General features: G+C 43.2%; 1 protein-coding gene and 1 long non-coding RNA gene across 12 annotated transcripts in view; one reads left to right on the forward strand and one right to left on the reverse strand.

The window, feature by feature from the left end:
* Positions 1–25,867, forward strand: part of PALM2AKAP2 (PALM2 and AKAP2 fusion) — a 258,689-nt gene that overhangs the window by 81,646 nt on the left and 151,176 nt on the right. For all 9 annotated transcript variants that reach the window (XM_083818094.1, XM_083818089.1, XM_083818095.1 and 6 more), the window contains exons 4-5: positions 24,470–24,584; positions 25,177–25,198. In XM_083818094.1, coding sequence (XP_083674220.1) covers positions 24,470–24,584; positions 25,177–25,198 — 137 coding nt within the window. The remainder of the gene's footprint in view (positions 1–24,469; positions 24,585–25,176; positions 25,199–25,867) is intronic.
* Positions 2,771–24,458, reverse strand: LOC310889881. 3 transcript variants are annotated; one of them, XR_014576862.1, is made up of 3 exons: positions 16,224–24,458; positions 10,077–16,014; positions 2,771–9,969 (listed from the first exon to the last, which is right to left on the reverse strand). It is a non-coding gene; the product is annotated as an uncharacterized lncRNA (long non-coding RNA). The 3 variants fall into 3 exon arrangements; XR_014576863.1 differs by having other exon boundaries at positions 2,771–9,397; positions 9,909–16,014; XR_014576864.1 differs by having other exon boundaries at positions 2,771–16,014.

Raw genomic sequence — 25,867 nt, forward strand, 5'->3', positions numbered from 1 at the left:
GCTCTCCTGCACAGTCAAGCTTGAGGCAAAGCAGTGTAAGAAAGCATGGTGTCCCTGGACACCTTTTCCAGGAGTACAATTGGCTGCTATCCCCTTGAGGCCTTTATTTATCTCTGCATACTGCTCTTAGAATCACAGAATGGTTTGGGTTGGAAGGGACTTTGATGCTCACCTGGTCCAAACCCCTGCCACAGGCAGGCACACCTTCCACCAGACCAGGTTGCCCAAAGCCCCATCCAGCCTGGCCTTGAGCACTTCCAGGGATGGGGCATAACCCATTAGTCTTCAGCTATCCATAAAGTTGTGCCTAAACACCTCACCCCCCATCAGCTATCCATTTTAAGTTCAGAAGAGCAAAATCCTAGAGCATTTCTTGCATGCAGAAAGGGCTTTTCTCACTACAGCCCCTTCTGAAGACTTGTGGAAAGGGCCAGCAGCAGCCCGACCCTGTATCTGCCTGCCAATATAAATGTAATTGTAACATCAGCAGCTGCTAGCTCATTGCATTCTCTTATTTTGTTTTTGCTAAGATCCCCTGACCGCAGCATCTAAAATGCAAACAGTTAACTAATATGTTGGGTCTTCCATAACCCATTTTCCATGAAACTGTGTCAGGATCCCAGCTCCAGCGAGTGAGCAGCTGTCTGCACCATCAGTAAGCATCCCTGGACAGGCTCTGATGCACCGCAGAGATGCATCTCATCTCCCCATCACCCTCAGCCAAAGCTGGAAGGAAGGAGGCTGTATATTTCATCTATTTTTGGATGTGGGACACACGGGTCACCTACCGGTCAGTGTGGCATGGGAACTGGCTACAGCAAGGCACAGAGCATCCAGGCTTGCTGAAATACCCTGCTGCTCCAGCCCTGTGAAGTGGCAGACCCTGCAGCCGTCCTGTGCTGCCTGTTGACAGGCAGGGGTCGCAGCAGCATGGGTCTGCTACACCTGGCCTGGATCAAGAGAAGGCTTCAAGCTACACGTTTCTGCCAGAAGGACTAAGGGACAGGCTTAGGCATATGTAAAATATGTTTCTTAATCAAAGTGTTTTGGACTAACCAAGATGGACACAAGGAGTCAGTAAATAAAATCAGCTGAGTCAAGACCTCTCCCAAAAGCTACCCAGAATGACACTGGTCTTTTTCTTTACTTATAAATGTGACTAAATTTGAAATAAAAGCCTGGTGGAAATCAGGGTGCAGAATATCAACAAGCATTACACAGAGGAGTGTTCACCAGGTATCAGAGCTCATTTTGGTTCATCCCTGGATATTCATTGCAGTTAACATATTCCTTTAAAATTTCCGTCACTTAACATTTCCTCCCATCCTTCACGGATTCCCATGATCCCACTATGCAGGATTGTAGGGTTTCATGTCACCCCAGTATCTTCCTTCTTGCCATCTGGGTTTTTAGCTTAAGCTTTCTGCCTGCTTTGCCTCATTTTCAGTTCCCTGGTCTCCCCTCAGCCTGGGAGTTGATGCCTAGATGACTGTAACAACTGAAGGGTTAAAACACAGACTGCCAGCTCATAGGGATTTATCTGAAGACTGGTTCCACATCTGGGGCAGCTTCTTCCCTATTATGACATCTCCAGCTGGCAAGTTCAGTGTCATATTTTAGACTATGTAACTACTTTTGGTCATAGCTACTAACAGCATCCTCCTTGTGATAGGGAACAATGCAGTCTGTCTGGGTGTTTTTAAACGATGGAGATGTAGGAGACAGCTGGAAATGTGATGCAGAGATTGCTGTTTTCATTGCATTTTCCAGGCAAATGCAGCATGTGAGAAGCCATGGTGGGTGTGGTTTTCCTGATGCCTCAGTTGGTGGAAACATCTCTTACTTTAGGATTCATAACTTGCAGAAACCATGAGGATGAGCCACTACCTGGATCATAAAGAAGGCCTTCACTTGAACAGCAGATTTAGGGTGATGGCTTGGAGCCACCTTCTTTTTTCTTCTAGTCATGCACAATGGCAGCTGGTATCTCACTAAGATCAGAGAAGATGCCATCTGTTAATCAAGTCATTCCAATTTTCGTATTTCCAGAGTACCCACAAAGGAGTACTTCAGGGCAAGAAGTCTGGTGAATGTAACAAACAGAAAAAGCAGCGATGCGTTTTCTCTTTTTGCCACAGTTTAAAGGATAAAGTTGGATTCTATGCCAGGCAAAATCTGATGTATCTATGGACTGTGGGAGAACGCTTCTGATGGATCAATGTCAAAAGTCATTTGTTCAATAGTGCAAGTATATAGTCCCAAGGACAATGTTTTATGCATTCCCTGTTTCTGGTGTGGTAATAGGATTGCTTGCATTTATTTATCTTACTTTGAATACAGGATAACAAAATAATAAAAAGACAGCTCTACCTAGAATAAAAATTAATTTATCTGTATAAAATTAGAGCAGCAATACCAGAGACGTCTGCCTTTCCAAATTTTGATGTCCATTTGTGTCACTTAGTCTTGTAATCTACAGCCTCCCAGACACTTATTATCATGAATTAGGGTATTCAGTCTCCTAACAGGAACAGAGGACTTTTTTTTCTGCTCACGGGACTAACTGATCACCTGAAGGATTTTAGGCAATAAAACTTTCTGGGGGAAAAATTATGGAATAAGAAGAAAATAATTTTGAGAACAGATCTGGATTTTATTTGCATGCAAAGTATACTACTGTTGTGTCATTGTTCTCACACATCAGTCTAGAAAGAAAATGTATCTGTCCTCCACTGAAGTAACTCAAAAGATTGGGATTTTCACAGCAGTGTTACAGATGTTTTTTATTAATTAACATGTAATAATAGAAATTTGCTTTCATGTAACAACTATTACCATGATTATAAGGATATAACAGTAATTCACTAGATGATGAAAAGTCCAAGAAGGAATTTTTGGTCTCATGCTATCATAGTTGCCTCAGGTTTTTGAAGTATCCACCTGATATTCTTTTGAAGAACTATATGGTCTTTTTGTATGAGTTGGCATATCTGAAGGTCTGACATCTGTGTAACATTCCTCCTCCTAGACTGAGGACACTATAAGGAACAGGAAATAAGAATTTTGATTCAAGCCAAGCAATTGTTTTCCATAAATACAAAGAAAAGTGATATTTTAAGTAGACCAAATCATTTGGAGAATTCAATGGACAAAAGAGTATGGAGTTTTTTCAAATGCTTAAATGTTATATTCCAGCACTTTGGTTTGCTGTTTCAAAGTAGCTCTCTTACTACAAAATGATGGTGATTTCAGAAAGAAAAGGGTAGGGAAACACTACTTAAACATTGTATAATTTGAAAAAAAGAGCAAGTAAGTGTTTGAAGTGAACTGTATTAAAAAGCTTTGTTTTGCCTTTCTATGGAAGGCTTTCTGCTTTTATGCAACAACTATCAATTTCCTTCTCCTCTCTCCTCTAGCAATCTCCTGTATCTATTTCCTAATCTTCCAGTTTAGTACCCTAGACCTAGTGATGTAAACTTGATTCAAAACTCACATTTCAGTGTAGACTCTGTGAAATAATGAAATAATGGAATAATTAAAGGCTGTGAAATAATGTTTGCTATCACATTTAATAACATTAAACTCACATGCCATTTTATTGTTGCAGCATTCGAGATGGGGATTTTGTAAGCATATAAGTTTAAGATGAAGAAAATGACTTATTTGTGTAAATTAGTTTTGGAGAACCTAGATTTTAAAAAAAAAAAAAAAAAAGAAGACTCTTCTGAAGGTTCTCTCCAAAGATCCCCAAATATTATCATGTTAAAAAAAAAAAAAAAAAGACAGTCCATTGATTAAGGCCCTTAGTGTGGAATGTGTGGAATTAGAGTAGACCTCAGTTCTCCATCTACAAAGGGACAATTCAAAATTTTAATGATGAAAAAGAAGCACACATTTATGCAAAGCCAAGAATTTATTGTTCAGGTAATCAAAATCCTACCCATCTAACAACAGAATTGTTTTCAATGTCAGTCTAATTATTACACTGAGGGAAAAAAAAATAATAATACATGAAAAACCTCAGGAATAATAGTTAAAACTGCTGTGTCTACGCTTCCTATTACACAGCCCTTTCTTTGCTCTTGCAGTCACTCTTCCAAAGCCCCTTTGGATCAGCCCTTGAGAGAGATAAAGACTATGGTGAGTCATCAGTGTCTCAAGATCCTTCCTCATCAGGGCAAATGTTATGTTGATGTTGAGGGTTTCTTCCTTCCCTTTGTCAGGAAGAATGTGATACAGACGTTGATGGCTTCCTCCTCCTAAGTCTTGAGGCAACTTGTGGATCTTCTAAAAACCATCATGCTTTGGTCTTTCTTCACTGGCCTGTAATTCCATGTCAGATCCAAATTTTCTGAATATAGAGTGTAACATATCGGTTAGATACTTGTTCTTTGTTCTTCTGTTTGATCCTAGAGCAGTTTTGTCCTGATCTAGGTCTGCATGTCTTGGTCTGACCATTACTAGGTTGCTCATATCCATGGGGGTTCCAGGGTCAGCCTGTGCCCTGTCTCCTCTTATCCTGCCCTGTCCTCCTCTTGAATGCTACAGACTTGGAGGAGAGTGCCTGGAAAAGCTGTACAGAGAAAAAGGATCTGGAGGTGTTGGTTGATGCTCACCTGAACACGAGCCGGCAGTGTGCTCAGGTGGCCAGAAAGGCCAAAGGCATCCTGGCCGGTATCAAGAATAGTGTGGCCAGCAGGAGCAGGGAGGTGATCGTCCCCTGTACTCTGCGCTGGTGAGGCCGCACCTTGAGTCCTGTGTTCAGTTTTGGGCCCCTCACTACAAGAAGGACATCGAGGCCCTGCAGTGTGTCCAGAGAAGGGCTACAAAGCTGGTGAAGGGCCTGGAGCACAAGTCCTGTGAGGGGCGGCTGAGGGAGCTGGGGGTGTTTGATCTGGAGAAGGGGAGGCTCAGGAGAGACGTCACTGATCTCTACAACTATTTGAAAGGAAGGTGTGGGGAGCTGGGGGTCGGCCTCTTCTCGCAGGTAACTAGTGATAGGACTAGAGGGAATGGCCTCAAGTTGCACCAGGGGAGGTTCAGGTTGGAAATGAGGAGACATTTCTTCTCAGAAAGAGTGGTCAGCATTGGAACAGGTTGCTCAAGGAAGTGGTGGAGTCACCGTCCCTGGGGGTGTTCAAGGAAAGTTTGGACATGGTGCTTAGGGACATGGTTTAGTGGGTGGCATTGGTGGTAGGGGGATGGTTGGACCAGATGATCTTGGAGGTCTTTTCCAACCTTAATGATTCTGTGATTCTACCGACTCTTCACAGCATCCTGTGTCCCTCTTTCCAGGCTCCAGCTGTGGCATTAAGCCTGCCTTCCTCTGCACCAAATCAACATAGTGGTGTCATAAATGTCTTTTTATAAGTAAATAAAAGAAAAGAAAAAGAAAATAATAATAATAAAAAAAAACCACCAGTTTAGCACTGCTGTCTATAAACTGTAGCTATGTCATAAGACTGTAGTCAAACTAAAAGGGTGAGTAAAGACAGAGCCTAAGGACCTTGCAAAGCTTCTACAAAGCCTGGGACCTGTTACTAGCAATGACAATACTGTATTTACTGGGCTGCAGGGCAGTAAAGCTAATTACATTTTGTCTCTCATGCCCACAGCCTGAATAAACAGGCACACAATGAAATAGCAAATGCTTCCAGATGTGTGCTCTCATATTCACAGGGACTAATAATGACACACTGAAAGCTAATTTGGTATCCTAATGTTTGCAGGTCAGGGCTTCAATGACAATTCAAGAGAACATGAAGCAGTGTGTTGTTATTCCAATTACCAAGCTCACGATTTACTGCTGTTCCAGAGACAGGCTGGTGGACATGAAATTTTCACCCATGAGGCAGGTCCCAGAATTCAATGAGATTAAACTGACCAGGTGAGGTTCCCTTCCAGTTTTCTGAGGCAGCTAAAAGCAGCAAGACAAACTTGCTTGGAAACAAGGGTGTCTATGTTGAAAGTTGGAAGTGTCATTGGAGGGCCAGGAGTCACGTGCTGACACCTGGAATGCCCAGACACCCTCCTGTGCTCATATTATCCCTGGCTGGACAAACCTAGCTGAACCCAGGCTTCGTGACACTGGCTGTAGGCTTCAGAGCACCATGGTCTGCTCAGAGGCACAGCGCGTTGGCAGGACTTTGTGGACGTGGTGCTTTGCATTGCAGCAATTACCGGGACTAGCAATCCAGTGTCACATAAACGTAAGCACCAGCTCTCTGGCTCTGCTCCTTTCAGCTTCCAGTGGCAACTATGGTTAAAGTGTGTGTGGGTACCTTGCTGGCAGCTGGTGTGTGAAATTGTCTTGTGAAAACACTGAGCAAAGTGTGCAAGTAGACAGCTTCTTCCCAGGAACTGTTATCGCGGCCAAGCTCACTAGAGGGCCCCATACGCTGCAGAGAAACTCATCCCCCAGAAATCCCAGCCTATAAAATCTGCTTACACCCGCAGCGGTGGGATTTTTTATTATTATCCTTTTTTTTTTTTTTTTTTTTTCCTTTTTGAGTAGCTGGACTTGGCCACCTCTCCTTGATCCTTCACCACTCTGGCAGACCTGTTTCTGTCCCCGAGCAGCTGCTGCCTGTGCAGAGCAATCCCCTCCAATTGCCAAGGCAGCAAGAACGGGAAGCAGAAAGGGAAGCTCATATGTGACCTTCATGACAGTAGTGTCTTTGTACAAGCTGTTGCAGGAGCATGAGCAGAGGTTGGCGTTTGGGGCCGTTCTGTCATGCTCCCCAGGTCCACCGAGTTATATTTGGATTGTCAGAGTATTTGCTGTGTTATTTTTGTTAGAGGACAAAACCCTGCTAAACAAGCATTTCATACAGTGTGATGTGCAACACCATGCTGTCTGTTACAGGAGGAGATGAGGCTCAGCAGGGAAATGAGAAAAGGGAAAATAGCCCTGGGCTGTGTGGGAAGTTCAGCACTATTTATTAAAAAGTTGCATCTCCATGTCATATTTTTGTGGCCCCTTGGACACAGACTTTGAGAGCGCTTCTGTCTGGTCGGTGTTTAAGAGATCCTGACTGTAGAAAGAGAGTAGGGCCCAGCCTCATGAGTGCATCACCTCACCACGTGCTAGGCAAGATGCATTACGAGCCACATCCCTCCACAAGCGTGCGGTGAAGCACAACTTCACACTCCTTCCTGTAAGATTAAGCAGCAGCAGACATGCTGCACCAAGTCACTTGCTGGCTCTGTTGGTAAGCCATGACACCAAAACTTGTGTTTCTGAGGGAAAATAACTCAGCCGTGATTGCCTGCAGCATTTGCACCAGCCTGATAACCTGAGCATGGCTCTCCCTGGCTCTTGCTGGTTTCCTGTTGGAGAAAACGATCCTCCTTCATCCCCCATCCCTTTTGGCTGAGAGTTGGGTGTTTGCAGTTGTACTGACTTGCTCAAGAGCTGCAGCAGCCCTCTGCTTTCTGTCCCAGCCGACTGTGCCATCAGGAAAGTGGTGTCAGGGCTGTCTGCCTGGTCACCTTTGGAAACAGTTTCTGCTTTCTGTCTCAACAGCACCCACTTGTGATGTGCAAATGTGTTGTGAGACAAACACACAGCTTTCTTCACAGAATCAGAGAAGGGTTGAGGTTGGAAGGGACCTTTGGAGGCCATCTGGTCCAGACCCACAGGTGAAGCAGGGCCACACAGAGCAGCTGCCCAGGACTGTGCCCAGGCAGCTTTTGAATATACCCCAGGAAGGAGACTCCACAACCTCTCAGGGCAAGGAGTGCCTCCTGATGTTTAGACATAACCTTTTTTGCCCACTGCCTCTTGTCCTGTGACAGGGCACCACTGAAAAGAGCCTGGCTCCATCTTCTTGGTTTTAGATCTCTGCAGCATCACTTCATTTAGTGCCCTCTGGCTTTTGATAGCTTCTATCAAGTTCTTCCCTAACTCTGTGGTAAATCACAAAAAGGGCAGAAATAATACTGTGAGCACCACGCCAAAGAGCCAGGAAGAGCCCTCCTACATGACACCAATGCTAACATTGCCACTGAGCCCTGTGCATGACAGCAGTCACCTCCTGGGCTGTGCAGTCACATCGGTGGTTGCTGCATGACCAGTCTTTCCAAGGCAGGTAAATGTTCCTCTCATCTTTAGGCTCAAACCTCATACCACTTAAAATTAGCCTGAAGCAGGCAAACCAACTTGGACAAGTGATGGTTTGTGTCCTTCTACAAACCAATCCACACCAAATTCTTTGGAGTTCAGCACGAGGCTGTTCCCAGATTCCCTTGTTTTACAGAAATGGAGCTTTTCAATGACTTACTGGCTTCAACACTTGGATACTTCCCAAAGAGGACATTCCAGGGAAGAAGACAGGCACAAATAAAAGTAGAATTTCTGTAAGAGGAGTTTCTGATCTTGCTTCTGCAAGTCCCAGCCACACAGGAGGAGTCATGCAGCAACCAGAGGACCCCTATAGCCAGAAGGCCTTAGTTTGGGGTTGAATCCATGGGAAGAAGCCAGGGAGATTTATAGATGCAATTGATTTGAGCACAAATCTGCATATCTAGAAGACTCAACTCCTACTTACCAATGTTAACATAGTGTAAGATGTCAAATACCAGCTGTTCTGCACCAACTTCACAAAATATCCCTTTGTGACTGGTCACAACAGCTGACATGAATACAAAAAGACCAAAAAAAAAAAAAGCAGGATGGAAAGAAATGGTGCCGTCGGTGTTTTACACTGCTAATGAGAAATGTTGTTAGAGTAGGGCATGACCAGTAAAGGCACAGTTCCTGCAGGGACTGTCACACCGATGGGAGCTTGCACGCTGGCTGCAGGGTGTGTGCCAAGGTGGCTGCCAACAGCAGAGCTGAGAACTGCAGGCAGAGCCAGGGAGCTCAGCCACAAATGAGGCCAATTACAAATGAGGGAGAAAGCATTTAGACAGTTGGTGGTGTCCATCTGGTGCTCAGAGACTAACCTGCCAGCCCCTTGGCCAGTCATCTCGGTGGTCTTTGCTTCCAGCTGCCCTCATCTAGTGGTAAAGGTAATGTAACTGATGCCATTCCACATCCCTGAATATTGTTGCTGCTGTCAGCTTCTATGCCTTATTTGAATTAAGGCATTACTAAGGTAATTTAGTTCAGTTTACTTTCATTTTTGGTCTGCCCATTTTGAAGGACTGGGACAACAGTCTTTCTTTTGTGCTCTTTCTACAGATTAATGTCATTACCCTTTTAAGCCTTAAGTCAGACAAACACACCTATATGTACTTATATCCAAGTCCATCAGTTCTTCTATTCAAACTACTGGAACTATATACGTACCTTCAGTTAATGCCTGTTTAACTCTCCTGTTGGAATTCATGGCTTCCAGTAGTGCTCCATCATCTAGTGCTATATCACCAACCATAAGAATCCATAGATAAGCCCCTTCAAACAATAAATGTTCATAATTATACCCCAGTTGGCATGGAAATTGGAGGAGATAAAATTTCAGAAGTACCTGCATCCCATTTTCAAGAGCACCTCTATCACTTCTAAGTCTTGTAAGTCCATGAAGGTGTCTATCTGCATCGTTTGGAACTTGGTACCAGAAACTGGTTGGTAAGTTCTTAACTTCATACACCCCTTAGGGTGTGTGCATTTAGCTCCATCAACAAACTTGGAAATGGAACATAGCCTCTTTAAATAACACGGGCATCTGCAACACCTTTCCCCTTGGTCTTATATTGCTGTGAAATTTTAGATGAAGCAAATGAAAATATTCTGCCAGTTCTATAAATCTGAGCAGACTTTCACCATGGTCTCACACTCTTTATTGCCAATTCTTACAAGAACTTGTTTTTCGTGAATGCATTGTTCAAATGCCAATGTAAAAACATAGCGGGCACAGAAAGGAGAAGAGGAAATGAATGTGGTGGGTAAAACTAAGAATACTCACAGGTTTGCTGAGACTCAGCTGAGATTTTCTTCAGGCCAGTATCCTTAAGATCACTATTAGACTAAAAAAAACCTGCAGTGAATTGTTAAGGCTTTTGGAAAGACCTACAAAATTTTAATCTCTTTTCCCTAGTTATGTAGCAGGAATTTCTAGAGGTGTGTTACAGACCTGTTCCTCTTCCCACTCAGTCACTCAACACCGCTGTTTCTGGCATTGCAGTTGTTCCCACAGGTGAAACCACTGGGAGGATGTTTTATGTAGTCATGGGATCCACTAAAACATGACAAAGTGAACCAGCCCCTTGAGGTCACAAGGATCTTCTGGGATCGTAGACAGGAACCCATCAGGCTATGCTTGGTTTCCTCAGGTTGTTGCAGACAAAATTTATTTTAAACAAAGAAATTTATTAGAAAGTAGGAGTTACCCTCACTGCTAGATATTTTGAGGTGTCTCCTATGATATTTGCTCTCAGAAGTGCAGTCCTGTGCCATCTTTCTGCTAAGCCCTATAAACACCCATGGGCCAACCATCAAAATGTAGACCCTGGCGTAATTTCAGAGGTTCTTCTGAAAAGGAAGGTAATCCCTTTCCTAACTCACCCTGGGCTGCAGGTGTTGTACTGGCTGTTTTTCTCTCCCTGAACTGACTCAGCCCAGATGTCTGCTTTATCCTGACTTGGAACTTGTATGGCTCTTGGGAAGTCCAGAGGTCAAGAATTTCACCCGGCTAAGACCCACGCAGGCAGGAAGCTGTCAGCTGACTCTTACCACAAACATTCAGTGCAAAGTGAAGACAAACTTTTCAGCTTCCCACAATTAAAATCAAGCTCAGTTCCAACTTTCCATGAGGCAGCAGGGGGGACTTATGATCCGTGGTGGAAAATGAAAAGGAGGACATGGCCATGTTGTTAGGCTCACTGTCCTTTTTTATTCGCACTGCAGCACCAAGAGTGATCAGACAGCAATGACTCAGGTGTGGCTGATGCTGGGCAATGTGGAACAAAGGGCTAGAAAAGTAAGTCCTGATCGATTTCAGATCTCTTTTCCCCACTCATTTCTTCATTCCTACAGCTGTGTAGCTGGCTCTTCTTGCTCATGCAGCTCAGAAATGATACAACACTTCCAAGGAAGTATCTCTCTGCAGACTTTTTAAATGTTTTCTGCACAAGAATTTCATCTCATAGTTTCTCCTCAGCATGGGGAATTCTGGTACTGTGTATGAAAACGAAAGGACCAAATACCCTCAGGTCGGGGTGTAGGAGCTGGTTTGGTGTGACCTCCAGCCGACACCAGAGCACAGGATGTGCAGCACCCTGCTCTTCTCCATCCCTCCCACTGCAGGAAAAGCTTGTGAGATGCCTCTGATGAAAGTAAGACAGTAAGATATGGGCATTGGAATGGAATAGGGCCATTGCAGATAACCTCCTGTATTCCTGAGAAGAGAAAATCAGGCTCTAGATGACAGTTAAAACTAAGGCAGTCCATTTCCAAAACACATCCCAAATTTCCTCAGCTTTCTGCTGCTCTCAGTAAATCCCAGACTTGCTGCTCCTGCCACCCACCCACCCTCTGCTTCTCCTGGGGTGGTAAGCAACTTCTCCAGCCAAAACTCATTCATTGTTTTATGACACGATTTCATTCTTGCCTGTTCCTGAGCACAGCCAGTGGGAAAAGCACTTTGCTTTGCTAACCAAGATCCAGTTATCACCTCGGTCCCACCTTCCTTGCACTTGTATGCCGGAAATTCATGCTAGGAGTTTGTGAGAGGAACAGCACCAAGCTCCTCGTGTGCCCACAAGGACAGGAGGTCTCCCTAAATCCCTTACCGGCAGTAGCAGCACCACCCAATGGCCCCACAGACACTCAGAGAAAATGACGAGAACAATAGCAGGAAATGTCTGAGGGTGGAAACAACAAGCCGAACACAGTCCGCGGTTCTAGGGGCTTCCTGATTGGCTTGATTTGCCTCCACAGGAGCACTTTGGATAACCTTGGGGTTGTCCCACCAGGGCGAAATCTCTCCCTGTTGAGGTTATGTTTGTTCCAAGGCTTTCTGGTAGTGCAGGGATGTTTGCCACCAAGCACAAATAAATAAGCAAAACAAAACAAAACAAACAAAACAAAACAAATAAATAAATAAAAAAATCAGTGAGAGCTGTAGTGTAGCTCAGACCCACGAAGCAGGTCAGGGCAGCAGCAGCCTGGTGCCTTGCTCGTTGCTGGTGGTGCATGACGGGCTGTCCATTCCCAGAGGACACAGTCCTCGCCTCGCACCAGCCTTCACCCTAGAAAAATGGACTGTGAGTTCCTGCAAGTGAATGACAGCAGAGGATAGATTTGCAGCGCTCAAGTCCAAGGAACTGTTTGCGACAAGAAGCAAACAAAACAAGCAACAGCTCCTACTGGGTGTTCCCTTCCTGCCCCACCGCGTCGCTTCTGTCCCTGTTCTGCTCTTGGCAGACACGCAGGGGAATGCATTTGTGTATCTGCAAGGGGCACATAATATGGGGAATTTTTAAAGGGACCTAGTAAAGCTCAGTGGCTAAGGCACGCTGATTTACAGCCGCACATACCCACCTAGCTCCCTTTGTCGGGGGCTGCGGAAGGTGTTTACAGGTTCAGGCAGTCCATGACTAAAGTCCAACACAAAAGGCAAGGAAAGGTTGAGTACAAAAGGTCAGAGCAAGGCAGATGTGAACTCTGTAAGCTGCAGCTCTCCGTCATAGTAAAGTAGTTGGGCTTTAACAGCCATATGATGGCCAAGATAGAGGGAAGGTGTCATCACACCAATTAGAATACCTCTGGATGGGTTTGCACATTTTCTGTGTAGCAGCCTAAATTCTCTGGAGCTCATTTTCATTTTCTGCGTTATTCTCAGACACCTATTCCTTGACTATATTCCATCAATCACACAGGGTGATTTAGGTCAGAGTGCTGGGTGCAGGGCAGCACTTCTTAAACCAATAAATAGATTTAAAGGCACCATCCTCCTTGCAACAGCATGATTTAGGCAACCACTGCAGAATATTCATAAAGAAAGTGAATAGATATTTATTTGTTTGCACCAGAAATCCGCTAAAAAGCCCATGCAGTCATTAGAAACCTATATGACTCAAGTCAAACCAAGATCCTAGAAACCTCACATGTACACAATTATCTGGAATTAATAATAATAGCTAACATATCTGCCTGGGAGAAACATGGTCTGAAGAATGATTGGACCATATAGGATTGGCAAAATGTATTGGATCAAGACAGTGAAACAGGCAGGCAAAGTGATTTTCTGGAGGCTACAGCAGGGATAAAGCAGCTCTAGCCCATGCTTGCTTCTTTGACAATATTGCTTTTCCAATAAACAGCTATTGCAGCGTTTCAGAGATAATCAATAGCCATACGAAAGAGCCATTTGCTCCTAAATTGCTAAGAGCCAGACATGATGGGGATAGGGAGGGGTTCAAAACATCCTGTATGGGATGGGAGTGAAAGCCTGGTTTGTGGGCAGTGAAGAACAAGCTGCTGTAACTCTGAGCAGAGCCAGAGAGCTCCGGAGCCTGGCGTGGAGCATACCTGTGCAGGAATTCAAGGAGTGACAAGGAATATCCACAAGAGGAAAAACGAGCAGCCTGTTCCCGGAAAAACTTGTCCTTCAATTAGTCTGCATATACTTGCATGTATATATATTAGTGCAAATATTCAAATCAGAGCATTTTAAGGTGGTCCCTCAGGGACTCCTGGTTAGGCTTGGACTGTCATAAATCCAACATGTATATTAACGACAAGCATATACTCACCTTAAATTTCCATTAATCTTCTCATCAACGTGAATGGGCATTAAAGTAATACTGTGTTTGTTGGTTCTCGTGTTTAGTTAGACACCATGTGCGAACAGTCGGAGCAGAGATATTACAGTGGAGTTCAGTGCATAATTTCAAATAATTTCTTCAAAAGTACAGCACTTGCAAAGAGACCCATAGTGAAAACTGAGTGCATTTCTTCATGTCAATAAAGGACTTCAGCATCTTATCAGCATACTCGGAAAATTAGAATTGTCCATGATATTTTTTTATTTCACAGCTGTGCCATTACTGTATTTTTCAACAGAACAAAGAGCCTGAGTTTGCTAAGCGCCATGTGAGCACTTGCACTGCAGAGAGACAAGCAAATACTGATGTAACCACAGACACGTTGTCTTAGCATCTGTCCTAGGCAATCTAAGTAATAGGTAGATCAGAGGAAGAATAATATTTACATCAAAAATATTTATATCACTGAGAGTAAAAAAAAAATAATTAAATTAAATAAAATCTTTGGCTCAAGACAGATGGAAAGAATTGTCACTATAAACTGAGCACAAGAAAAAAATACATCTCAAAAGGAATTGTGCTTCACAACAGGGAAAAACAGTAGCACATACTTTCTTCTGCTATATGTATGTTGGCTACAGAGATGACTTTTTGTTAGGTCAGTTGCTAGGTGTGTAAGATTATCTTCTCCTCAGAAAGTCTGCACACATTCATTCATACAGGTTTTTGTATGGCACTGTTAAAATGTCTTTGCTGAGCGTCTGCACGAAGGGGCTGAGTAACACAGGCTCCTGCTGCTTCTCCTTGGGTGGTCAGAACCAGAGACCAGAACAGCCCAGGGAGCGCCTGCGTGCAGTGGTCCTGATCCATCGTCCTGCTGCACCCCAGTGCTGCCCTCTGAGCAAAACAGCCACAAGCACACCGCAAGGAAGCATAGAGGGGGGGAAACAATGCCAAGTGTCTCAAAAATCCATTAACTCTCTTGACTCTGGTGGACTCATAAAGTTTTGCCCAGGCCTTTTCAGGTGAAAGCTCTCCTATACATAGATTGAAACCTGCACTCTACTGACAAGGTGCCCATTGCTTCAGACATCTCCCAACATCAGTGGCTGCACTGGTGCATCATTTCCCAGTGGTTATGGCAAGCAGAAATGCAACAGAAGGAAAATGATAATTTTTAGGCTGTTACATCTATGCATCATATCTTATAAATTATAATATATTTTATAGCATGTTATAAAACACTTTATATCATATATACATTTAGATATAGTTGTGTATAACATATTACTACACTTGAGGACACAAGGACTCCGTCCCTTGAAGTGTGGCTGTTCTCATCAGTTGCAGACAGTGTTTAGATTTTACCCTTTGTATAACTTTTATAGATGCATACTTTTATCAGGCTTCACCCTAGAAGCTGGAAGGGTATTGGTCCCCTGTGAATCATGGTCCCCTGTGCTCTGAATCTTTCTTTACTGAGGTGTATAACCTTTAGCGAGAGCAACAAGGGAGCCAGCCAGCAGATAGGAGTGAATGGTCAAATGTGAATGTGTTTGTCTTATTTGAAGGTGAGACGAAAGGCAAAGAAAGAACAACGAGGAGACAGTGCACATGGGAATAATGTTTTAATAGGAACTAGGGTGTTATAACTGGAGAAATAACCAGTGGAGCTGGGGTGGTGAACAGATGGGTCCACCAGGGACACAGGAATGAGGGGATGCAGCAAGCGGTAGGAAGGAAGGAAAGGAAAGAGAAAAAGTGGAAGAAAAGGAATGGACAACGAGATGGGCAGGCTTGGTTTAGAGCTTGTTTTTCTGTCCTCTGCTCCCCTGCACTGTATCAGCAGAAAACAGTATCGGTGTGCTGGGGCTGTTGATGCTAGATCAGCCCTAGCATCAACATTCCTCTGTTGGCTGTGGCATTTCTCCAGCTCCCTGATTGCTCAACGACCTTTCTGCTTTTGAGAGTTTGTCCCAGTATGGTTGCTGCTTGTCAGAAAAGCAGTTAAACCCCAAACAATTGTTGAGGGTGCCTCAGCCCTCCAGCAGCCACCACCAAACCTCACCACTGAATTTAAGAAAAGAGTGATCCCTTGGACAGCAAGTTGGAGCCTATGCGGCAGCAGGTACCTGATCTCCCTGTAGGGTAGGTGGGATAAGGAGTGCTAAAATAAGCAGGGGAGGAATCTCTCCACAGGCATGTGTACAGGCTTCCTGGTGGCCCAATGCATTTCGCTTTTTGGTGCAGCATCCAAGCTTGCTGAAGTTGATTGTGTTTCTTGCATGGCCCCTCCAGAAGCAGCTGTAATTTTTAATAAGGATAGAAAATAAACAACCAACACTTGCCCAAGTTTCTACTGTGGACAACCACTTCACCTGGAGGTTACAGAGCCCACCTTGCACCAGCTGGCTGCGAGGCTGTTCTCGTGGCCACTCTGCTGCGACACAAAGGATTCAGGTTTGCTGCTCAGCTGGCTTTGTAAATTGGGGACAAAAAAATGTTTTACTTGCCTGTACATGGAGGGCTGCAACCTCTTCAGGGGAAATAACTTTCATGTTTTTTTACTTCTCTTCACTAAAGAGCAAGGTGGAGGTAAAACCTGTGCCCTTTTCTAGGCTCCCTGCCTTCCCTCTCGATGCTGCTAGGTAACTGAATGTGTATCCCCACTGCACTGGTATGTGTAGGAGCGGCACACAAACATCCTCCTTCCTTGGCAGCTGCTGGTGTGGGTGCTGCCCAAGCGTGCGTTTGGGTTGTGCACCCATTCTAACCCAGCCAGCCCTGCTGCACTACGGAAGGAGGGGCGCTCTGAAGTCATCCCTCAGTTGCTCTCCCTTTATTCCTTGAGCCTCTCCCAAGCTACAAATAATGCAGCCCACAGTACAGCTGAGCTGCTGGCATCCATTACTAAACTGAAATGAATTTTCATGTGCATAGCTGCAACATCTCAGCAAGCTGTTTTTCACAGAGCTGGCCACACCTGTGTTGCTTTTCTAGTCTCTGGGTGCATACCTCCACATTGAGGGCTTGGTGTGGAGGGGAACCACATGCCTGTCCTGTCTCAGGGCTGAGAGAAGAGAAAACAATAGCAATGGTGAAGCAATGACACAAAACCGTGCGTCACTGAGAGGAGCCTGAATACCTTTTTTCAGTTGACTGGGCTGCTAATTGCTCTAAGCACAGGTGCTCCAAGAGGAGAGCCAGGCTCTGCTGGGGTGGGTTAAGCTACCAGGGTCTTTACTCAGCCAGTCAGGGAGATAAAGGGACTCGGTAAGATCTGCCAGGTCCTCTATGGAGCCTGGTCAGGAGCGCAAATGGGAACTTTCAGACCAAAGAGCTCAGGTGCAAGCAGGTGAGAGGAGAGTAAGAAGACTCCTGGCTCTTTCACCTCCTTGGTGACTGGCCAGGGGGCTGAGTTCAGACCAAAGAATTTTTTTTTCCACATCCATTTCCCAAAGGAGTGTCAAGCAACGTGGTGCTCCTCTGTGAGGGCAAGCATCCGAGACACGGTGAATCACCAATTTCCAGCCGGTGGCGGGCCCTCTCCTGGGGCAGGGCGGTGTAGCCTGGGTAGCCTTGAGGTTGTAACCTCACGCAGGCTGGAGACATCTGCTTGAAGTAGACTGGAAGAACCTGGCCTTGGAAGATTCATATTTCTAAATGTCTACAAACAGGTGTGGGCTGTAAATACCATGGGGGCAAGAAGCAGAGTATTAAGGTCATATGAGAAGGTGATACTGGAATGAGATATAACATGCTTCTAAAACAGGGAAAAAACAGGCAATGAAAAAACAAAAATGACAAATTAAAAACCACTGACATAAATTAGTACACCAACTTGGTGTTTCTTTGGGAAGGAAAGGACTCAGCCATATAACTTTGGCAATTCCAGATCAACGCTCTCCACAAAACATTTTACATCCAGAACAGGCAACAGTTTATTAACTCAGGATAAAGATTGTTGGGTTTTACAGCTCATCATGTTTAGCTGAAGAAATCCTATGGCCAATACTTGACTTGCTGGCCTTGATTTGGTTAACATAGCAGGGTCTAACCTGGTCCTAAATCAGGCAGATGTAAAATATGAATACATAGATTGCTTTCTGTTCATGTTCATGTTCATGTACACATCTATGGTAAACAACAGATGGAATTATGCAGACTTCAGCTGGCACTGGGATGTAACTTTTGCCTGGTGAAAGGAACGGTTTCCCTTCCTATGTACCCAGGAAGATACATATAGATTTCCAGAGCAACTCATTCAGCATCATGCCTGAATCTCATTTATAAGTACCGATTAGTGATAATGTATTCCCAGTCATTCCAGTCATGGAGGCTTTGCCTTTTCAAAGATGCTAATTAAGTTTGCTGCTCTTGATTATCAGCTGCACCCTGTAAACAACACCCTTTTGGAAATCATAAGATGTGCACTTCCAGCTTTCCTCTTTGAGGGTGAGCTGCTCAAAAAGGATGAGCTCTGCAGAAAGACTAAACTAAGAGGCACCAAATTGCTCAACTCTGGAATCCCATTTCAGATCCTGCAGCAGACCTGAAATCAAGCATTTTTTTTCACCATCAGCACTAGCCACATGTAGATACACAGAGACATCCACAGATGTTACACCTGGTTGTAGCACCACTGCCAGTGTTTGCTAAGAAAATGAAGCCAAAGCTGAAAATAAACCAGGTATTAGTTAGTGATTTCCCACTCTCCTACAGCAGAATGGTGGTGTTCATGGCTGTGGCATATACGTAAATGGACCCATTTCTTGTTTTACAGCCAGGTTACTGACATCTGGCAGTTGATATGGGTGTAGGAAGTACATAAAGGGCAGAGGTTCTGGACTGGGATTTAGGGTACAGTTCCTCATATCTTCCCTGCTTGTGTTGGTTTACAGAGCCCAGATGCAAGACTTTGCACATCTTGCAGAGGGAACCTGTTCCCCACTCTGATTCAAAGTCTCTCATTCTTTCCCTTGCAAGTTAATTTTCTGAGGTTATTCTGAATGGGAGTAGTTTACCCTGCTGCCCTAAAAATCCCTTATAGTGGCTAAGAAGTAGGAGTAAGACACCCGTGGGGTCGAGCATTTTAGCCAGCACTCTTTTGCACTGCAGTAAGAGGCACATGGCGTTGTGCTTTCAGAAAGATGTACCCTGCATGTTAAGTTTCAGTTGCCCACAAAAGAAGAAAGACTTCCACACTTTCTGTTTTTGCTCTGTGGTCAAAAGCTTCATGAGGGCTAGATGCATACTGAGTCTGAGCAGAGATCAGATTCATCCCTATTGGCAGGCCCAAGTCTCCCTGAACTTGGTGTTCAACTTTCTGTATAGTAAGCATCAGAGGGGTATGTTGCAGTTCACTGCTTGCGAATCTGTCATTTTAATACCACGTGTAACACCTCAGATTTTCAGCTCTGAGAGACGCGGCACTAATTACAGACCCATGAATTTTTTGTGCCTTTTATACCAGGTTGATTTGGGTTGTCAGTCAAGCAAAAGCAAAATACACACTTTGCAGCTGAGCCATCCCCCACTCTACATACGCATCCGTTACCTTTTCCCTTTGATTGTTTACTCTGATTAAGTCTTTCCTGTTTTCCTCATAAGTTCTGAATACTTGTATATTTTCCTTATTCATGCTGATTAATGTTCTTTTTTCCACTGACACATCAGTGTGTATGCCACAGACATCATTTCTATTATGCCTCTTTCTTCACTACAGAAATGGCATGAGTATTTCTCAGGTTGTGGGGTGCAACCCATCATGCAGAGCTAGTAGGGGCTAAAGAACTGGTCTTTAAACCTGACACTGTTCTCCCCGCTTATAATGCTGTTACCATCCCACCCTGAAAAAAAAAAAAAAAAAAAAAAAAAAACACTGCTGGGAAACAGCATTTCTTCCAAATGCAGTTATTTCCAGAGAGCATGTGTGTGCCAGAGCTGATGATCTGGACAGAGGAGGCTATGTTGTCCTCAGGCATGGTGCTGCTTACTTGAGGTCTGTGTGTTCTTGTTGCGAGGACTGTGGATCCATACAGTTGTCTGAGTGCCCTGAGGATACTGCTCCGGGTCCCTCCCAAGGCACCTTGTACCGCAACAGACTCTGCCTTTCATCAGAGAGGAGCCCAAATCCATGGGTTTCAACATCTTAGCATAGGAAACAGATGAAATCCTTCACCTAGAGATAATCCATTCACTCCCTTCAGACTGAAGCACCAAGCTGAGCCCATAATGTTTGCTGGATACTGAGTGCAAACATAAATGCACCTGTACGTACACCACAGTATCAAACCTCTCCTCCCTCTTTACCACTTAGCTCTCCCTGCTCAATGCCCTCATTTGTCACCTGAATTAAACAGTTTTCTGTGCTCACCAAGAGCAAGTTTGGTCCCTGATCACAGTGTCTCTGCAGGAAAGTTCACTCGCATCTTTCCCCTCTTCTCTCAGAAATGTGACTGCGCACCCTGCTGACACCAGCTGAAATCCCACCAGGCACAGACCAGACTTTGACAGGTGTGCACCCTCCTCCCCTGTGGTATTGAATGGTTCTGCTCAGAATTTCTTCCATTTCATAGTGGGACATTGCCGTAAACAAGGCCAGGCAGTTCTACTGGGTTTAATGACCATTATTCTTGGTGCAGAGTCCAAAGAACACATGGGATACTACATTGTTTTCATAACTCAGACGGCCCAGAGGCCAGGTACATTTAGGTTTCTGAGTGACAAAATCTCCCCTCTTTCTTCCCGTGGTATCTGGAGAAATAGGGTCCTGTGTACATCTACTGTGAAGAACTACCCATGACAAACCAACTCACAGCTACACAACCATTTTTTCTCCTTTTGGCAACATTTGAGCAGATCCGAGTAATCAGAAAACTACTCGGACCAAGAAACAGCAATACTAATGGCTCATTTTACACCACTTCTATTCCGTCTCGAGCTCCATTTTCTTTCATATTTATTCTCTACAGCACTCCTGATGCTGTAGTTGTTTATTTGGTAGCTTAATTGTTATGGCTGTCTTTCAAACTATAGCCTGAAATCTGCTAAGAAGCCAGGAAGAAGGGAATTACATGGTTTCCTTACCAGGTGTCAAATGACAATTAAAACACATCCTTTTTAAACTGGGCTTGAAGAAAGGGACATTATTGAATATTTAGCAAGCTTACACAGGAAGAATGTAAGGACTTTGTATATGTATGTGCGTGCAAATGTGTACTCTGATGGATTTATTGCTGTTTAGAACATTATATGGCATGCTGCCCAAAACTGATGTGATATTAGTGCTTTTGTTTCTCAGGCCAAATTTGCATGTGTCTGTTGTTACTAAAACAGCAGGCATTTCTCATTGTCCCTTGGCAATTTTAGTGGTATGATATTTAACTAAAAAAAAAAAATAAAGGGTGCAAACCAACTTTCAGTTTGTATTACGATTTTAATTTTTGCATTGCTGGCTCCTATGCAAATAGGCAGCCTAAAGGAGATAGTGAAGACTCTAGGTGCCTACTAAAGAAATATTTTCCAGTGAGGTCCATGATGCCTAGGTAGTTTACTAATGAATATATACAACATGGAAACTGTGCTCCTGGGTATTTCTGTTACCTCTGGTACCCTAGCAACATTACCTCAGCCTTTAAACCTAAAGATTACGGATGAAAGTTGTATAAAAAATGAGCGAAAGGAATAAAACAACCTCCTGTGGATATTAATGTTAGGTAAATGATCCCTGTGCTGTGTAACATGGTACTTTCTAGCTGAACACTGCTGAATGATCCATATTTTTCCTGCCACAACTAGGAATTCAGTATTTTAGCTGGCTCTGTCAGTTTTCCTAGTACTAGACCTTTTTTACACAGGGCCTAGGAGACTCTCAGTCTGCTTGCACAGATTTCAGTGGAAGAAGGACAATTTGCACTTAAGGTTTGTGGTTTTATGCATTCTTACTCAGTGTCACATAGGAGATCTGTGTCCCTATCAGCTCTACCCAAGTCTCTAAATGCTGGCAGCTACGTCTCAATTCCTTCTCTCTTTAGCAAGTTGCTGTTATTACTGCTTTTAGAAGGAATGGAAGAAAAGTCGGGGGAAAGAAATGGCATCAGAATAGGGTAATGTAATGTTTCATTTGCACAACTTGTTTTAATGACAACAGTAGTCTGACATGAATGAAGCAGAATTTGAAGAAATAAACCAGAAGGGAAGGTTAAAAGGGACACAAACAAGTAAAAACAACAACAAAAAGCAGATAGCTAGAAAGTAAGAAATAATAAATCTAAGCAAATGCTAAGTGTGCATATACAAGCGCATGAGCATATGTGCATGTGCATGTCTGAAAGCAAACTTTTCTTGGAAGTACAAACAATTCATGACAAAACTTCCACAGTTTTGAACCAGTGCACAAAAAAAAATAATAAAAATAAAAATAAACATGTTTACGATCACCTCAAGTTGCAAGGGGTCTACATGCATTTACAGTCTTATCCACATCAAATGAGTTGCCTTACTCCACATATACTCAGTGTTTTCATTGTCATAAATGATTAACTACTGTCCAGCTCATTTGAAAGAAATAGAACCTCTTTCTTCCCATGTATTTTGTTGGTGGTGACTTCTACACACTCCCATTTTCCAGTCTCCTCCTTGATCACATGACTAGCAAAATGCACCAGGCTATACAATAGGTACTCTGGAAATGCTGCTGAGCAATTCACTTAGGAAGAAAAGAAACATACCAATAAACCCCCACTCACCCAGCTTAACGATGTAACTTCATCAGAACAGAATAATTCAGGTGCCTTTATCAGTGAGGTATAAACATACATGAATGTACTAATCACTCGCAGGAACAGGGAAGGAAAAGAAGACACCTTTCTGTTGACTTCTAAATTCATTAAGTATGAGTGTGGCCTTGGCTGACCTCAGTGACAAATGATGTTTTCACTTCAATAGCTATTAAAAATAAAAATTCTGGGAAGAAAACTTGAGATGAAATGGTATTTTTGAAAGCTTTCTCTCTGAAAAATTCACCCCATATCAAATTGTTCCATTTCAGCAGAACAAAATATTTTGCATTCTTAAACTTTTTGTATTAATTTGGAGAAAAACATGAAGTGGATTGGAACTCTAGTTTCCAACAGTGCTTTTTAAAATCACTAAAATTAGGTCATTTCTATTTGGACATTAGGGGGTTTCCTTTGAGAAAGAAACTAGGCAGTTTGACAAACTATGGGGAATTTGAGGTTGTTCATTATTGGCATACTTCAAGAGAGCAAAATCTGCCTTTTTTTCAATCCACAACAATTTGAGGCTGCAACTCTTTGACTTCCCTCTAATCTAAAGCATTCTCAGCAAGTGCCATGCAACTTTTGTCCTTGCACAACCAGAAAGTATGGAAGAATTTCCCAGGTGGGTGCCTGAGAGTTAGACCCCTGCATCTATATTTAGACATATTAATTTCACAAACAACCCAAGCTGTCAAGCTCCTGAGAGGAGCAATCCTTCCCTGTCTGTCTGTGCATGGTTGCTTTCTCCTTGCCCTCTGCCTTCTGATTGAACAAGCATTAATGAAGCCCTGTGCCAAGCAGGGTTGAGGAAGAGCAAAAATATGTCACTTTAGACTGGATCAGTGCCCTGATCATTCACATGGGAAATGGTGGCAGAAAGGCAGGAGCAAGGAGCTGTGGATAAGGAAGGGCTGCCTCTCTTTGTGCAAATACTGGACAATGTTTCACAGAAGTATGGTCCAACAAGCTGTGAGCAGCTACAGCTCATTTCCAAGGCAAAAGGTAACTGTTTGAAGTCTTAGGTAACTGAAAGTATTCATCTGAGCTCAAATTTTACAGATCCTTTCTTTTTTTCCTTTTTATTTTTGGCAAAAAGTAAGAAAATAGAGATAGTGGTATACCTAAAAATAGAAGGGGAAAAAAAATACAATATTGCTTCATATTACAGGTATAAATCATGGCAATAAAAGGAGGTTTGAGTTAAAGTAATGGAGAATCTAACCCCGCATGTTTCTGGTTAAAGTGTATGCCAAATCAGAATGAATCACATCTTAAGGAGTGCTCTTAGATAGCGACAAGATCAAGAAGAGTGCTTAATGCTTGCTGCCTAAAAGAATAAAACTATTTTCTGTACACCCTATGTATTTTATTATGTGAACCCCTAGGGTCCTCTGTACCATCCAGTAACAGCATGAAGCATGGATAGATATCCAAGGCTTTTGGCTGTCCTAGAAGAAAGCACCAACCCATGGGTTTTGTTTTGGAAAGTGGACAAAGTACAGGTTCTAGAATAACTCCCAATACAACTGGTTGACTGCCAGCTTCCAACAGCTGTTTCCAGTTCCATTGTCTGTAGTGTGGTGACAGTAAAAGATACCCATTCCTCTAATCATTACTGAATTTTTATGGTTATATTCAGTACTGAAGCTTCTAAAATGAAAGTGTGCATCTAAGAGATGTTACAGGAATCAGGGTGAAGGTATATTTTTAAGTGAGGTATATTTTTAGTTAATCTGCACATATTTTTGCAGAAGTGCATAATAAGAGATGTATTGTTTTTGTCCTGAATAGATCTATTTTACAAACAATTTACATGACCTTCATGTTTCTGAAAGTCAGTTGTGAATAACAAGTATGAAAGGTGTTCCTGATAACATTTGAAATGCTAATTGATACCTAGGCAACTACAGCTCAACAAAATAGTTTTTACATGTTTTGTTTTTGTTTGTATGTGCATGTTTGTATGTCTTCCACAGGCTGGAACAAGAAATACAGAAATTAGAAAGTGAGGAATCCCAAATATCTGCCAAAGAACAAATCATTTTGGAGAAGCTAAAGGAGACTGAGAAATCCTTTGACAACTTGCAAAAGGTATTTACAAAAAAAAAAAAAAAAAAGACACTTGGGGCATAGATTGAAATCAAGGTAGACTGTTAGAACTGATTCAAAATAGCAGTTATAATTTAACATTTACAGGAAGGTTGTGGCCAGTTACAGAGTATTCAGCTCAAACCAGGATGAACAAGAGCAGAAAAGATATAGAAGTGTCAGATCTATTTTGGGTGGGTTATTTGCATTTGCCCTTCCCATTCCAACCTTTTCAAAATGGGGGTTTCAGACAATATCTCCCCAGCTTATCTACAGGGAAACCATGTGAGCTTTCGGCACCACTAAAAGATAATCAGGATGCCTGGAAGTCATCTCAAAGTGCCACAGATGGCACTTCTGAATGGTATTGCCTGCAAAAAACTGTGAATGTTCTCCTTTCAGTTACACCACGTCCCTCTCCTTTGGCCTCTAATTGCATCTAAACGTGAGGAGCCGCAGCCCTAGGTTCCCATTTAACAACGACAAAGAGCCTTATGAGCAGTCATAGCAGAAAAAATCAAGACTTCGTGCAAATTTTACCCAAAATATGAAAGCTTTAACCGATCTTCCTTTTTTTTTCTTTCTCTATTCACAGACTTTTGCACACCAAGATGGTGGTAAGTGCCTTTTTACTCCTGTTTTGTTTTGAGGTTAGCAAGAGTTGTTACATAGCTTTCTTGCAAAAGTTTACAGAATGGGGATTCCTCTGTTCATTGCATGCTTCTGATTTATTGCTAGAGACATTACCTTGTCCTGTGGTGTTGCTATAGTGCAAGCACAAATATCACTGTTGCTATGGGGCAGTATTCCTTTGGTAGAGCTCCAGCTATTCTTATGTGCATGCAAGGGAAAAGAAAGTCATGTATGACTTGAAATAGGCATCATACAACTTTCCTTTTCACCTACTCATGATAAATCCTCTCCCCTCCATGTGCTCATACTGTTCATAAACTGTTAAATACAATGTGGAATATTCCTCATTTGCAGGAACAACTTGCTTTTGATTAAAATTAAATTATTTCACTAATGAATGATATTTTCTGTGTGATGATGTCACAGAAGGAAATCCTTGCTTAGGTGGATGAGGAGGTAGTAATTTCTGGTTTATGAACTCAGTGTGACACTATGTGTGATCAGTCTAAATACTAAGATATAAATGTAGGTGTCTGGGAGAGCATAAATGTGGCTTGTTGACCAAGAGCTAGATAAACCCTTGCAGTGCACCTCCAGGACCCTTAGGACTCAGGAAGGACAGCATGCTGCTCCACCTGCAGATAAATCAGTAC

Source organism: Anser anser (genome assembly GCF_964211835.1).
Source record: "Anser anser genome assembly, chromosome: Z".
In the NCBI taxonomy this organism is placed as follows: Eukaryota; Metazoa; Chordata; class Aves; order Anseriformes; family Anatidae; genus Anser; species Anser anser.